The sequence below is a fragment of the Lepidochelys kempii genome, chromosome 6 (assembly GCF_965140285.1).
Source record: "Lepidochelys kempii isolate rLepKem1 chromosome 6, rLepKem1.hap1, whole genome shotgun sequence".
NCBI classification, from domain to species: Eukaryota; Metazoa; Chordata; order Testudines; family Cheloniidae; genus Lepidochelys; species Lepidochelys kempii.
The window spans coordinates 25,440,739-25,452,984 of NC_136385.1; the positions used below are offsets into that span (position 1 = coordinate 25,440,739).

Consider the following 12,246-nt stretch of genomic DNA (forward strand, 5'->3'; position numbering starts at 1 on the left):
GGCTTGTAAGTTACCTTTCAAATGTTCCAAATTATTAAAGCTCATTGAAAACTCATGTGCCAGCTATGTTTAAAATATGTTGCAATTAACCAAAACCAGGAATGAATTTTGTTGTGGATAATTTTGCTGCTCCTGTTGATTTCAGTGAGATTTATTGGCCCAGTCCTCCCACTGATGTCAGGGAGGACTGAGGATCAGGGTTTCAGTCTCAGCTAACCAAATGTGTATCATTAGGAGGAGGCAATAACCCATGTACCTTAAAAGTTGCAAACACTGTCCCATAATAAAGTTGAATTTATTTGCTTTGTAATCCAAAAAAAGAACATTATTTGGCTTTCCAATATTGAGGGTTAAGTCTCCCTGGCAACGAGCTTATGATCCTATAAATATTTAAAATGGCTCTTTGTTTCTGCTGCTCGGGCTCTCATCATAATATCCGTTTCCTTGTGTATTGCCTAGAACTGTGTTTATGACACTTGTAATGCTGAGAAGAGTGAAGCAGCCCTGTGTAGCGTGCTCTCTACATACTCCAGGGATTGTGCTGCAAGAGGAGTACACCTGAAGGGCTGGAGGCATGGGGTCTGTGGTATGTGTAACATATTAACATGTGTATGTGCATAGAGAACACATTTTGGAGCTTTGACGCTGTTGAAACAATTATGTTCTGTGCTCACATGCCAAGGTGATAGGTATCTTAGAACTAGGATAGAAGTATACTCTCGGCCAGATCCTCAGCTTGTTGTAAATTGATGTTCCCCAATTGAAGTCAAGATAGCTACACTGATTGAAACCAGCCGAGGGTCTGACCTTGTGTGTTCTTTCTATGGGAATAATGGATGAATTTAGCATTCATGAAAATGAGGGATTAATATCCTTAGCTAAATCAAGGCATAGCATGGTCAGGAATTAGGCAAACTCTGAATACAAAGGACTCTCAATATATTTTAGTCTTGGCTGCCATAGGATCCATTTCTGTTCAGTTTCTGACCGACAACATCTACCATTACAGTCCATACCTCTATACAAACTTGCACCATTTTAATTAAACTGATTTTTTATGTTACATTAAAGTATTAGTTTCTTGCATAAAGTGTATTTGCACATATCATCTGAGGATCATAACATACTTCATAAGTATTAATGAATTCAGCCCACAAACTCTCCTGTAATTTAAGTACTAATATCCGCATTGTAAAGATGGGTAGTCTATGGCATGAAGTGATAAATGACTCTCAGAAGGCCACATAGCAAGTCAGTAGAATAGACAGGAATAATATAGGAGTCTAGCTTTCAGCGTTCTGATCTTACTACTAGATATCTGTGTCTCCTATAGACCGTTTCAATAGTCTTTGGGGTATATATGGGTAAATGCATTTATGCTTATAAATGGGTATATATAACATCACAGACTTCTTTTTGCTAAATGGGGTTACTTCTTTGGGGCTTGATCAATTCACTGTTGAAGTTAATGGTACACCTTCCACTGACCTCGCTTGGTACTGTATGAGGATAAACACCTGGGGACTAAGTTTTCTCCATTACCTTCATTTTTATTTCTGCATTGTCATGCTTCCATTGATGATCAGTAGATTCACCTGATTAACTCTTGCTATCATAAGTGCGGTTTGTTTGCAATAATTCCCAAGTGATTGGCATGAGAATAGCTTCTCATTGACAGCAGTTTTGGAAGATCTCACTTTTCCTATGAATGATTTCATGACTGGAAACCATTCTGAATATAAAGCCATAAGATAATGGTATATATGCAATTTAGATTCCCCTTGCATCTGCTAGTTTGTCTATCTATTGGTTAATTACATGCCTTTGAGGCTACTTGAATTTTCCAGATGAGGTAAACAATGTAATTAGAGTAGTGAGTAGTAGAAAGAATTTAAAATTACAGTACGAGCAATTTAACAAATTTTTGGTACAGTAATTCAAAAGGAACACAGTGTATTCTACAGCTGATTGGAGTAGAAACATACAGCTGTATGTATTATATACAGTGTCTGTCTATTGAAAGCTTTCGTGACAGGTGAAGAATTGTGGAACAAGATGCACTCCAGTGTGTGCCAAAAGTTAGGAACTACATTATGAAAAGCAGGAGAGGGCTGTAGCATTGGTTTAAGAAACAAAACTTCCATTCACTCATGATGAAGTTGGTAATATCAGCTTCAAACAATACCCAAATTACCCTCTAATGCTGGGAAAAAAATACTGATTGTTCAACCTTCACAATACTTCTTTGCCTTCAGACTTGTGTAAAGAAGAATAAGTACCCTTTTGGGAACATACTAGTGCTAAGAATAAAATCTGTTGTGCAGCATTATTCATAAGAGAATGAGTAAATAGGCCAGAGTGTGCTCCATTTCACTGGTGTTTCACACTGCTTTGATTTCCAAGGCTCTTTCAGATACTGCAGAGACATTAAAAAAGGACATGCCTGCAGCCAGATGCAAGGCAGTTCAAACCTCAAAGGTTACACATCTTTAACAGTGAATAGTGTAATCAAACATCTTCTCAGAAAATCCCACAGTAGAGCTCTCATCCTTGAACTAGTTACCTATGCAGCAAAGGCAGAATGATGGAGCAGCGTTTGTCCCTCTGATGGCTCCAAAATTTGGCTCAGCCCTCCATCAAATTTAGACCTGGACTGCCAAACACCACCAAGTCTCATTCCCTTTTAGAGGCCTTTGGATTGGCCAATAGCCATGGAGGACACTGCGCTGCCCTGCCCCTCCTCATGGTTATATCCGCCATTCTGGCTCTTCCCTGTAATCTGGCACCAGCTAAAATGGCATGAGCCACTTACCCCTCAGAGTAAGCCAAGGTTATTTTACCATGTACTTGGTGCAGAGATTTGAAGATGCCGCTCCTCAGTAGCCTATGCAGTTTGATCAGCCTTGCTCAGAAGGATAACTGAGGGCTGTTAGACTTGATACTTCGCCTTTCAGTCCACACAGAGAAGCCCAAAGGCTTTGCTTTTCTTTTTCCCAAAGGATGCTCCATGAGTGATTCCATCTTTCTGTTCTTCTCCAGAGAGCTTCTAGAATCTACATGTCGTTTCCTTGGCAACAGCATGTCATCAGCAGAGAGTTCTCTGGCAGCTGCCCAGCACTTACAATAATAGTGTTGTTGTTCGTTCTTTTTTCAAATTACTCCTAATTGGAGAGTCTCATATCTTCAGTAGATCTTACTGTACTAAGTTTATGTATCATTGTGGGCCAGGGACTGTATGTAATTTCATGGGAGAGGGTGACCACAGCTCCTCCAGGAGCAAAGAACAGTGTGTGTGTGTGTGTGTGTAAATTAGGCAAATTCTCTCAGGTTATAACACCTCCAGAGGGGTGCCACCACCTGAAGAGGCTTGCATATACTGGTTCAAACTGGATTCTTTAGTACCAACAGACAAAGAAAGGACTTTTGGATAAAATAGTGTCAGTTAAAACTGACTCAGGCCCTGCTTTCTGATCCAGCAAACAGACAGGTCCTTCTATCCAAGGGAGCCCCCAGTTTTTCCTGGGAAGAACTGGAAGGACTTGACCTATTCATGAGGGTTCTTGTTCTGAGCAAAAGGAGTTACAAACTTGTAGCCACAGAGAAGCCCCTGTGTGGGGTTTGAAGGACTGACTCCTGCCAGAGCCCTTGTTGGGGTTGGACAGGGGAGGGTGATCTCTGCTAAGCTTCATTAGCATGTGTGTAGGTTCTTTTATTATTTTTGATATGTTTTCTTTCATGCTTTTGCTTTAAGAATAAATATTCTTGCTCAGAAAGAGCAGTGTGGTAACTTAATGGTGGGCAATTATGCTGTTTCTAACATCTAGAAAGAAAGCAAAGCAGGTCTGCTTTGGCAGTCCGACCTGCTGGGGAACAACACAGGGAACTGTGCAGCCTGGAAAAACCTCAGTCAGCGTAAGTGCTGGGGGTGCTGCTGTTTGTTTTTAAACATAAGGACATGTTAGAAGTATGTAGTTTTTGGGCCCTGATATGTGATAGCATTGTATATATTTCAGTGTTTTGGCTAATTAATTCTAAATACCTTAGGCAAGGAGGGATACAACACTTTCCTTTGGAGAAGAGCCTTCAGTATATGTAAAAAGAAAAGGAGTACTTGTGGCACCTTAGAGACTAACCAATTTATTTGAGCATGAGCTTTCGTGAGCTACAGCTCACTTCATCAGATGTTTACCGTGGAAACTGCAGCAGACTTTATATACACACAGAAATCATGAAACAATACCTCCTCCCACCCCACTGTCCTGCTGGTAATAGCTTATCTAAAGTGATCAACAGGTGGGCCATTTCCAGCACAAATCCAGGTTTTCTCACCCTCCACCCCCCCACACAAATTCACTCTCCTGCTGGTGCTAGCCCATCCAAAGTGACAACTCTTTACATAATCAAGTCGGGCTATTTCCTGCATAGATCAAGGTTTTCTCACATCCCCCCCACCCCCATACACACACAAACTCACTCTCCTGCTGGTAATAGCTCATCTAAACTGACCATTCTCCAGGTTTAAATCCAAGTTAAACCAGAACATCGGGGGGGGGGGGTAGGAAAAAACAAGAGGAAACAGGCTACCTTGCATAATGACTTAGCCACTCCCAGTCTCTATTTAAGCCTAAATTAATAGTATCCAATTTGCAAATGAATTCCAATTCAGCAGTTTCTCGCTGGAGTCTGGATTTGAAGTTTTTTACCCATAACTATTTCACATTTGGGGACAATGTATACCTTCAGATCAGCGGCACTGCTATGGGTACCCGCATGGCCCCACAGTATGCCAACATTTTTATGGCTGATTTAGAACAACGCTTCCTCAGCTCTCGTCCCCTAAAGCCCCTACTCTACTTGCGCTATATTGATGACATCTTCATCATCTGGACCCATGGAAAAGAAGCCCTTGAGGAATTCCACCATGATTTCAACAATTTCCATCCCACCACCAACCTCAGCCTGGTCCAGTCCACACAAGAGATCCACTTCCTGGACACTACAGTGCTAATAAACAATGGCCACATAAACACCACCCTATACCGGAAACCTACTGACCGCTATTCCTACCTGCATGCCTCCAGCTTTCACCCTGACCACACCACACGATCCATCGTCTACAGCCAAGCTCTGCGATACAACCGCATTTGCTCCAACCCCTCAGACAGAGACAAACACCTACAAGATCTCTGTCAAGCTTTCTTACAACTACAATACCCACCTGCAGAAGTAAAGAAACAGATTGATAGAGCCAGAAGAGTTCCCAGAAGTTACCTACTACAGGACAGGCCTAACAAAGAAAATAACAGAACGCCACTAGCCGTCACCTTCAGCCCCCAACTAAAACCCCTCCAACGCATTATTAAGGATCTACAACCTATCCTAAAGGATGACCCAACACTCTCACAAGTCTTGGGAGACAGGCCAGTCCTTGCCTACAGACAGCCCCGCAACCTGAAGCAAATACTCACCAACAACCACATACCACACAACAGAACCACTAACCCAGGAACTTATCCTTGCAACAAAGCCCGTTGCCAATTGTGCCCACATATCTATTCAGGGGACACCATCACAGGGCCTAATAACATCAGCCACACTATCAGAGGCTCGTTCACCTGCACATCCACCAATGTGATCTATGCCATCATGTGCCAGCAATGCCCCTCTGCCATGTACATTGGTCAAACTGGACAGTCTCTACGTAAAAGAATAAATGGACACAAATCAGATGTCAAGAATTATAACATTCATAAACCAGTCGGAGAACACTTCAATCTCTCTGGTCACGCAATCACAGACATGAAGGTCGCTATCTTAAAACAAAAAAACTTCAAATCCAGACTCCAGCGAGAAACTGCTGAATTGGAATTCATTTGCAAATTGGATACTATTAATTTAGGCTTAAATAGAGACTGGGAGTGGCTAAGTCATTATGCAAGGTAGCCTGTTTCCTCTTGTTTTTTCCTACCCCCCCCCCCAGATGTTCTGGTTTAACTTGGATTTAAACCTGGAGAATGGTCAGTTTAGATGAGCTATTACCAGCAGGAGAGTGAGTTTGTGTGTGTATGGGGGTGGGGGGGATGTGAGAAAACCTTGATCTATGCAGGAAATAGCCCGACTTGATTATGTAAAGAGTTGTCACTTTGGATGGGCTAGCACCAGCAGGAGAGTGAATTTGTGTGGGGGGGTGGAGGGTGAGAAAACCTGGATTTGTGCTGGAAATGGCCCACCTGTTGATCACTTTAGATAAGCTATTACCAGCAGGACAGTGGGGTGGGAGGAGGTATTGTTTCATGATTTCTGTGTGTATATAAAGTCTGCTGCAGTTTCCACGGTAAACATCTGATGAAGTGAGCTGTAGCTCACGAAAGCTCATGCTCAAATAAATTGGTTAGTCTCTAAGGTGCCACAAGTACTCCTTTTCTTTTTGCGAATACAGACTAACACGGCTGTTCCTCTGAAACCTGTCAGTATATGTAGTTATCAGTATATGTAATTATCACCTACATCAAGAGGTGAAATTTAACACTGCAGGTCACAAACCCATTTCAGTCCTTGTTTTATTTGTCTTGCAAAGATGTCTCTAAGGATTGTCCTGAAACGATGGTATTCAGCTATGATGTGAAGTTCTGTAACCACTCCTGCCGCTCCCTGGGCGAGCCTGATCTGCTGTGTAATGTCCAGAGTACTCCTGTAGAGGGCTGTGGTTGTCCCAAGGGGACCTACCTAAATGCTGATGAATGCGTGTCTCCAGATGACTGTCCATGTTACTATAAAGACAAGACGATTCAAGCTGGGAAATCGTTCCAAGAGGACAAACTCATGTGGTAAGTTGTTTCAGATGAACCGAAGAATGTATGGTAGATGGATTGCCATGTTAAACATACACTGCAGTCTATGCAAGTAATAATCTCTGAACGAATTTATATCATACCAAGGAATGATGAGATTTTCTATTTAACAATACTGGCTCCACCATGGTCCAATGGACAAACCCCGAAGTGGTTAATCCAAGTGCTCTAAGAGTTAACAAAAGGCTTCTATAACATGGGAGGTGAGAGGCACACATAGTTGGTAGGAGCACGAGGAGAGATTAGCTGCAATGGGCAGGGGTGGAATGCATGGAAAGGGAAAAGAAATGGAGAGTTGATCAGAACTCAGGAGGAGGGAGGTCAGAGGGGCTAGCAGAGTAGAAGGGACATTAGCAGGGAGATAGGAGGGCAGTGGAGAAGTGGGGAAGGAATAATGAGCTGCAGAAAAAGAAAAAAGAATGGTAGGGGTGGAAGCAAATGTGGGACACAATGGTAGATTTATGAATGGCCTGGCCTCAGGAGTCCTCCTCATGCAGTATTAGGACTGACTGAAATTTCACTTTTTTGTAATTTTGTGAAAAATGGCTTTTTTGCCAGTATTACAACTTGTTGCGGAAAATTTTTATTTTCACTGAAAATTTCTTCTTTTTGAAATGAAAAATGAGAGAGGAAATCAGAACATTTTTTACATTTTTCAAAAACAGAATACGTTGGAGCCAAAAATGGTCTTTGAGAATCATAATTTTCCAGAATTGAATAATCAAGAAATTGACAGAAACTAAAACAATAAAAGGATTTAATTTTCCATGAAAAATAACTGGCATTTTCAACCAGCTCAGAATATTACACCGAATAACAGAGAATCAGTAATTATAATAATGTGCATTTATACAGAACCTTTCACTGGAGGATCTTAAAGTATTTTATAAACACTAATTAATTTAGCATCGCAAGACCCCTCTTAAGTAGGTAAGTACCATGGCGAAACAGATGCAGAAAGCTGAAGTGAACTGCCTAAAGATAAAAAAAAAAGTCTGTTGCAAGTGAGAGAACTCTAAAAGTTGTATGCCCTTCTCTGTCTCTCTCTCTGAGGTGATAATTCCATCTTGGCATATGGGTGATTACATGAACCACTCACTGTGGTGTGGCTGATATTCTCCTGTGTGGTGGAGCTTTTAGATAATGTTTTCTTTCTCGTTTACATGTGAGAAGAGCTGATGTTTCTCATTTTATGAAATATTTTTAGCAAATGTATTCGAGGAAGATTAGACTGCATTGGAGAAGCTATAATGAAAAAAGGTGAGATTTTGCTAAATTCTACCATTGAGCTGTAATTTAGAATTTAAAGTAGTTTTCAATGTATTTGTCAGATTTTTTTAACAGATAGCTGTGTTGTATGCATGTCTTGCTTCTCCCTGAAATGTGTTAATTATAGTGGTGAGTATTAGCCTATTGATAACTTTCTTTATAAAAATGTCATCAAACTTGCTGAACTCTTCAAAAATAGATATATCTCTCAAAGTTCATGAGATGAGAAAAGGGTAATTTTCACTTCTAGATGCTTCAGGTCATTTTAATAACTAGTCCTTCAAAGATGGAAAGATGGTTCATTCGGACTCTGTCCTTTTGAACACATCATCTCAAATGTACACACATCTAGAATTTGTGAGGTGTCTGTCACCTCTGTGTTTCTTCTTTTCCAGAAAGGGCATTCTTTCCAATATCACAAATAATTCCAATCTCTGACAGGGTAGAAATAGAGATATGTGTACGGATGTGTACAAATGAATATGTATGAATGAGTTCTCTCACAAGCAATTCTATATCATGCCATTGATCTGATATAGATAGAAAATATCAAGGCCTTTTAATACTGCTTGGTTACTGATCTCTCAGAAGACCTCTCAGGGAGGAACTTGGTCTTTTGCATCCTAAAGGTGTGGAAGCAGGTTTTTTTTTTTTTAGCGATGACTGTCAATGTGAAGTGCTGGCTCTGCTTTCAAAGGTTGGTCCATCTAGTCATCCAATAATTTCTGCTTCTTCCCTGGATCCTTAATAGCCTGACAAAAAATCAGTTATACAAGGAACAAGTGGTATCAGTAGCTTCATGCTGGCTCTGCTCCTGACAGGTTGGTTCTCTGGTTCAAGCCAGCACCTGACTCAAAGGATTCCTATGTCCAGGGTTGGGTACTCAATCCTTCAGTGGAGAGAAGTTAAAGCCAGTGGAAACTGACAAGTGTGAAAGGATGGGGGATCCATGCTTCCCTGTCCCCCAAGTCTATTCAAACCATAAAGTGGAAGCAAGGTTCATTGGATCAAGAGGAAGGGGGGAGCAGCTGCTGTCTGCAGCGTGCTCCTGTCTAAGCCTGGCATCTCCCCTTCTATACCAAAGTGGGAGGGCACAGATATGGGGATAACCAATGGCAAGAGGGTGGAGGATTCTAACTGTGAGGTCTCTCAACACTACAAATGTGGGATTGGGCATTACAGCAAGGCTGCTCCACAGGATTTCCAGGCTGTATCTGACACACATCCCAGTATAAGAAACCCTTTTCCCATGAGGGGAAAGGGACAGGAATTTCCCGTATGCCATCCGATTTGAATTTTTGTTTTTAACAAATAACTAAACAGAAAACTTAACAATTTTTTTGTTTTCCAAAACCATTTTCACTTCAAATTTTCAGTAAAATGATCAGTTTTTAAAAACCAAAAAACTGAAAAATGTTACCAAAACCCAAACATTTTACTGAACAACGTTTTTTTCTGGTTTTTCCTCAAAATGAAAAAAAATTCAACCAAAATGAAAATTTTCTGTGAACATTTTTGTTTATATTGGAAAATTATTTTGAGAAAAAATATTAAATTTGAATAAGTACAGTTGAGACCTCCAGAGACTGACCTTCATAAGGAAAATCAGTGGAGTATTAGTCTTACATTTTATAGAAAAGAAAAATATTTACTCTTTGTAAAGTTCCTCAATGGGGAAAACATCTGAAAAGACAAAAAATGTCTGTCAGTTTCACTTGTTGAATTCAGCCAACAGCTCAAAATTGTATAAAAGAAACTCCCCCAGTCCTAGCTGACATGCTCAGTCAGTATTTTGGGAAATGTCTACGTTGGCACAAATTGTTTGATGGCATCCATTCCAGTTTCACCAACTGACCCTTCTGTAATGGCTTTTCCCTCTTGCAGATTGTCCTGCTCCTATGTTTTACTTTGACTGCAGCTCTGCCGGCCCAGGAGCAACTGGATCTGAGTGTCAGAAAAGTTGTAAGACACAGGACATGCAGTGTGTAAGGGGCTAAATTCATATCAATAAGAACATGCATGGCTTATTTATTATTTTGCATGCATGATCATGCATAACAAATGCTAATATTGCACTGCTCACAAACCACCTTTTCCACTGATAACAGTAGAGAAGCGATAGCTACCCACGTTGTCACCATGCCTGTCATTGTCATGTTAATGAATATGCAGCAGTCTAATTTGATGATTTTTAAAATCTTATTTCCCACTGGTATAGAATAAATTAATGCACAGAAAGCCATAGATCTGTAAACCAGTTGGGTTCCAAATGAATATCATGGACCTGATTCTTAGAAAGCTACCAGCTTGACTTCTGATTTGGCAGCTGCAATGTAGCAACCAGAGCTAAATTGTCTCCACTTTTTCTTTCTCCTTCCTGGATGATTAATACATCACCTTGCATTGTATTTGTATATTCACAGTATGTCACAGAATGTGTCTCTGGCTGCATGTGTCCCAATGGGCTTATATCTGATGGTAAAGGGGTCTGCATTGCTGAGGACCAGTGCCCTTGTGTCCATGGAGGAAATTTCTATAACCCTGGGGAAAATATCACAGTCCGCTGTAACACATGGTATGATATTCCACAACATCTTATAACTTGTTTCTTCATAAGGTAATAACTTGTAAAATGCAGGCCAGTAAAAAAATGAGAGTTAATGCCCAGAAACAGGATGTATTTTGAGATCTGTGCAGGATCTTCCCATCCATTGTGGAAGCTTCATTTCAGTACCCCACTTTTCCACCAGGTATAAAAGGGGAAAGGTGTTACTCTTTCCTGTCTGCACCACATTGCACCAATTCATATGCATATATGGCAACAACAGGTATCATCCCCACCTTAAATTACCTTTGACCTCTTCTGTGAACTGGTCATGCACATAACTGCCTGAAGCCTGAAACATGAAAATCCCTGCCTGGTTCAAAGCAAGACTGTGGCCTCTCATGACACAGCTGTACAGGGGTGAGGCTGGTGGTGGTTTCCGTCCTTACCAACCTTTCTCCAGCTGCTGCTATAGTTTATGCAGAGCCTGCAGTTTGTGGCTGAGCATGTTGGACTGATATCTTTGAAGGATCACCTCAACAAGGAGGAGACGTCCAGAAACATCTTGTAGATCTGTCAGGAAGAGTAAATAAATGTTTGGCTATCTAGGTGACAATGGCATATCCATCTCCTCACAAGCATTTCAGTGGGACACAAAGACTAAGGGAGAGCCAAAAGCCATAAGACTGTTTGGCCTGTGGGCAGTAGATCACCATTTTGTATGCGCATTAAGTATTAATCTGTGCTGCCAAACCACCATTATTAATTATTTATGTTACAGATGCACCTAGATGCCCCATCAAGATCAATGTCCTATTGTGCTAGGTGCTCTGTACACACGTAGGAAAAAACTACAGTCCCTGCCTTTAAGAGGTCACAGGCTAAGTACTCTGCCCTTGGTCACACTGATCTGAATCTGGTGTAATTCCAGTGAAGTCACCGGAATTAGATGGGATACACACCTGTGTAACTAAGAGCTGATTTTTTCCCATGATGCTTCATTAATGTTGAAATGGCTTTCTCCAAAGTGACCTACCCCAAAATCCTCACTATCAGGTTCCAGGTCTTTATGTGGGTGACACTGGGAAAATTCATTCGTTGTTTTAATGCAATTTAAACAACCAAAAGAACAAAATGTAAAAGTCAAATACGTGTCTTAATGACACAATCCACAGTCTTGAACCCAGGCCTACAAGAGCCGCTATATTCCAACCTTCCACCTAGCAGCAGCTTAGTTAGGATCAATGAAGTGCAGTTTCAGTATGAGGCTCCACCCCTGATGTCCAGTTGGTGCACTCCCAGGGCTGATTGGCTCTACTGAAGCCAGCAGCAGGATCAGGAAGCTGTCTGAACAACTGGGCTCACCCTGCTACACTGTATGCATCCTACTCTCTGAGCCTGCTTTTCTAGTATCCTGACCTGGCTTGATTCCTCCGATCTGACTTATGGTTCCTGACCTCCAGTTTATCTCTTGCCTCTGATCTCCCTGGCATCCTGACCCAGGTTCCCAACTTTGTTTCTGGTCTCCAGTTTGTTGTTTGCTTCTGACCTCCTGCTATCCTGATCCTGCTGACTTTTGAG

General features: G+C 41.3%; 1 protein-coding gene across 1 annotated transcript in view; it reads left to right on the forward strand.

Moving 5' to 3' along the window:
* The window catches only part of LOC140912580 (mucin-5B), a 67,808-nt gene that overhangs the window by 29,363 nt on the left and 26,199 nt on the right, over positions 1 to 12,246 (forward strand). The window contains exons 15-19 of the mRNA XM_073347195.2: positions 460 to 586; positions 6,578 to 6,827; positions 8,059 to 8,111; positions 10,005 to 10,105; positions 10,544 to 10,695. Of these exons, the coding sequence (XP_073203296.2) occupies positions 460 to 586; positions 6,578 to 6,827; positions 8,059 to 8,111; positions 10,005 to 10,105; positions 10,544 to 10,695 (683 nt within the window). The remainder of the gene's footprint in view (positions 1 to 459; positions 587 to 6,577; positions 6,828 to 8,058; positions 8,112 to 10,004; positions 10,106 to 10,543; positions 10,696 to 12,246) is intronic.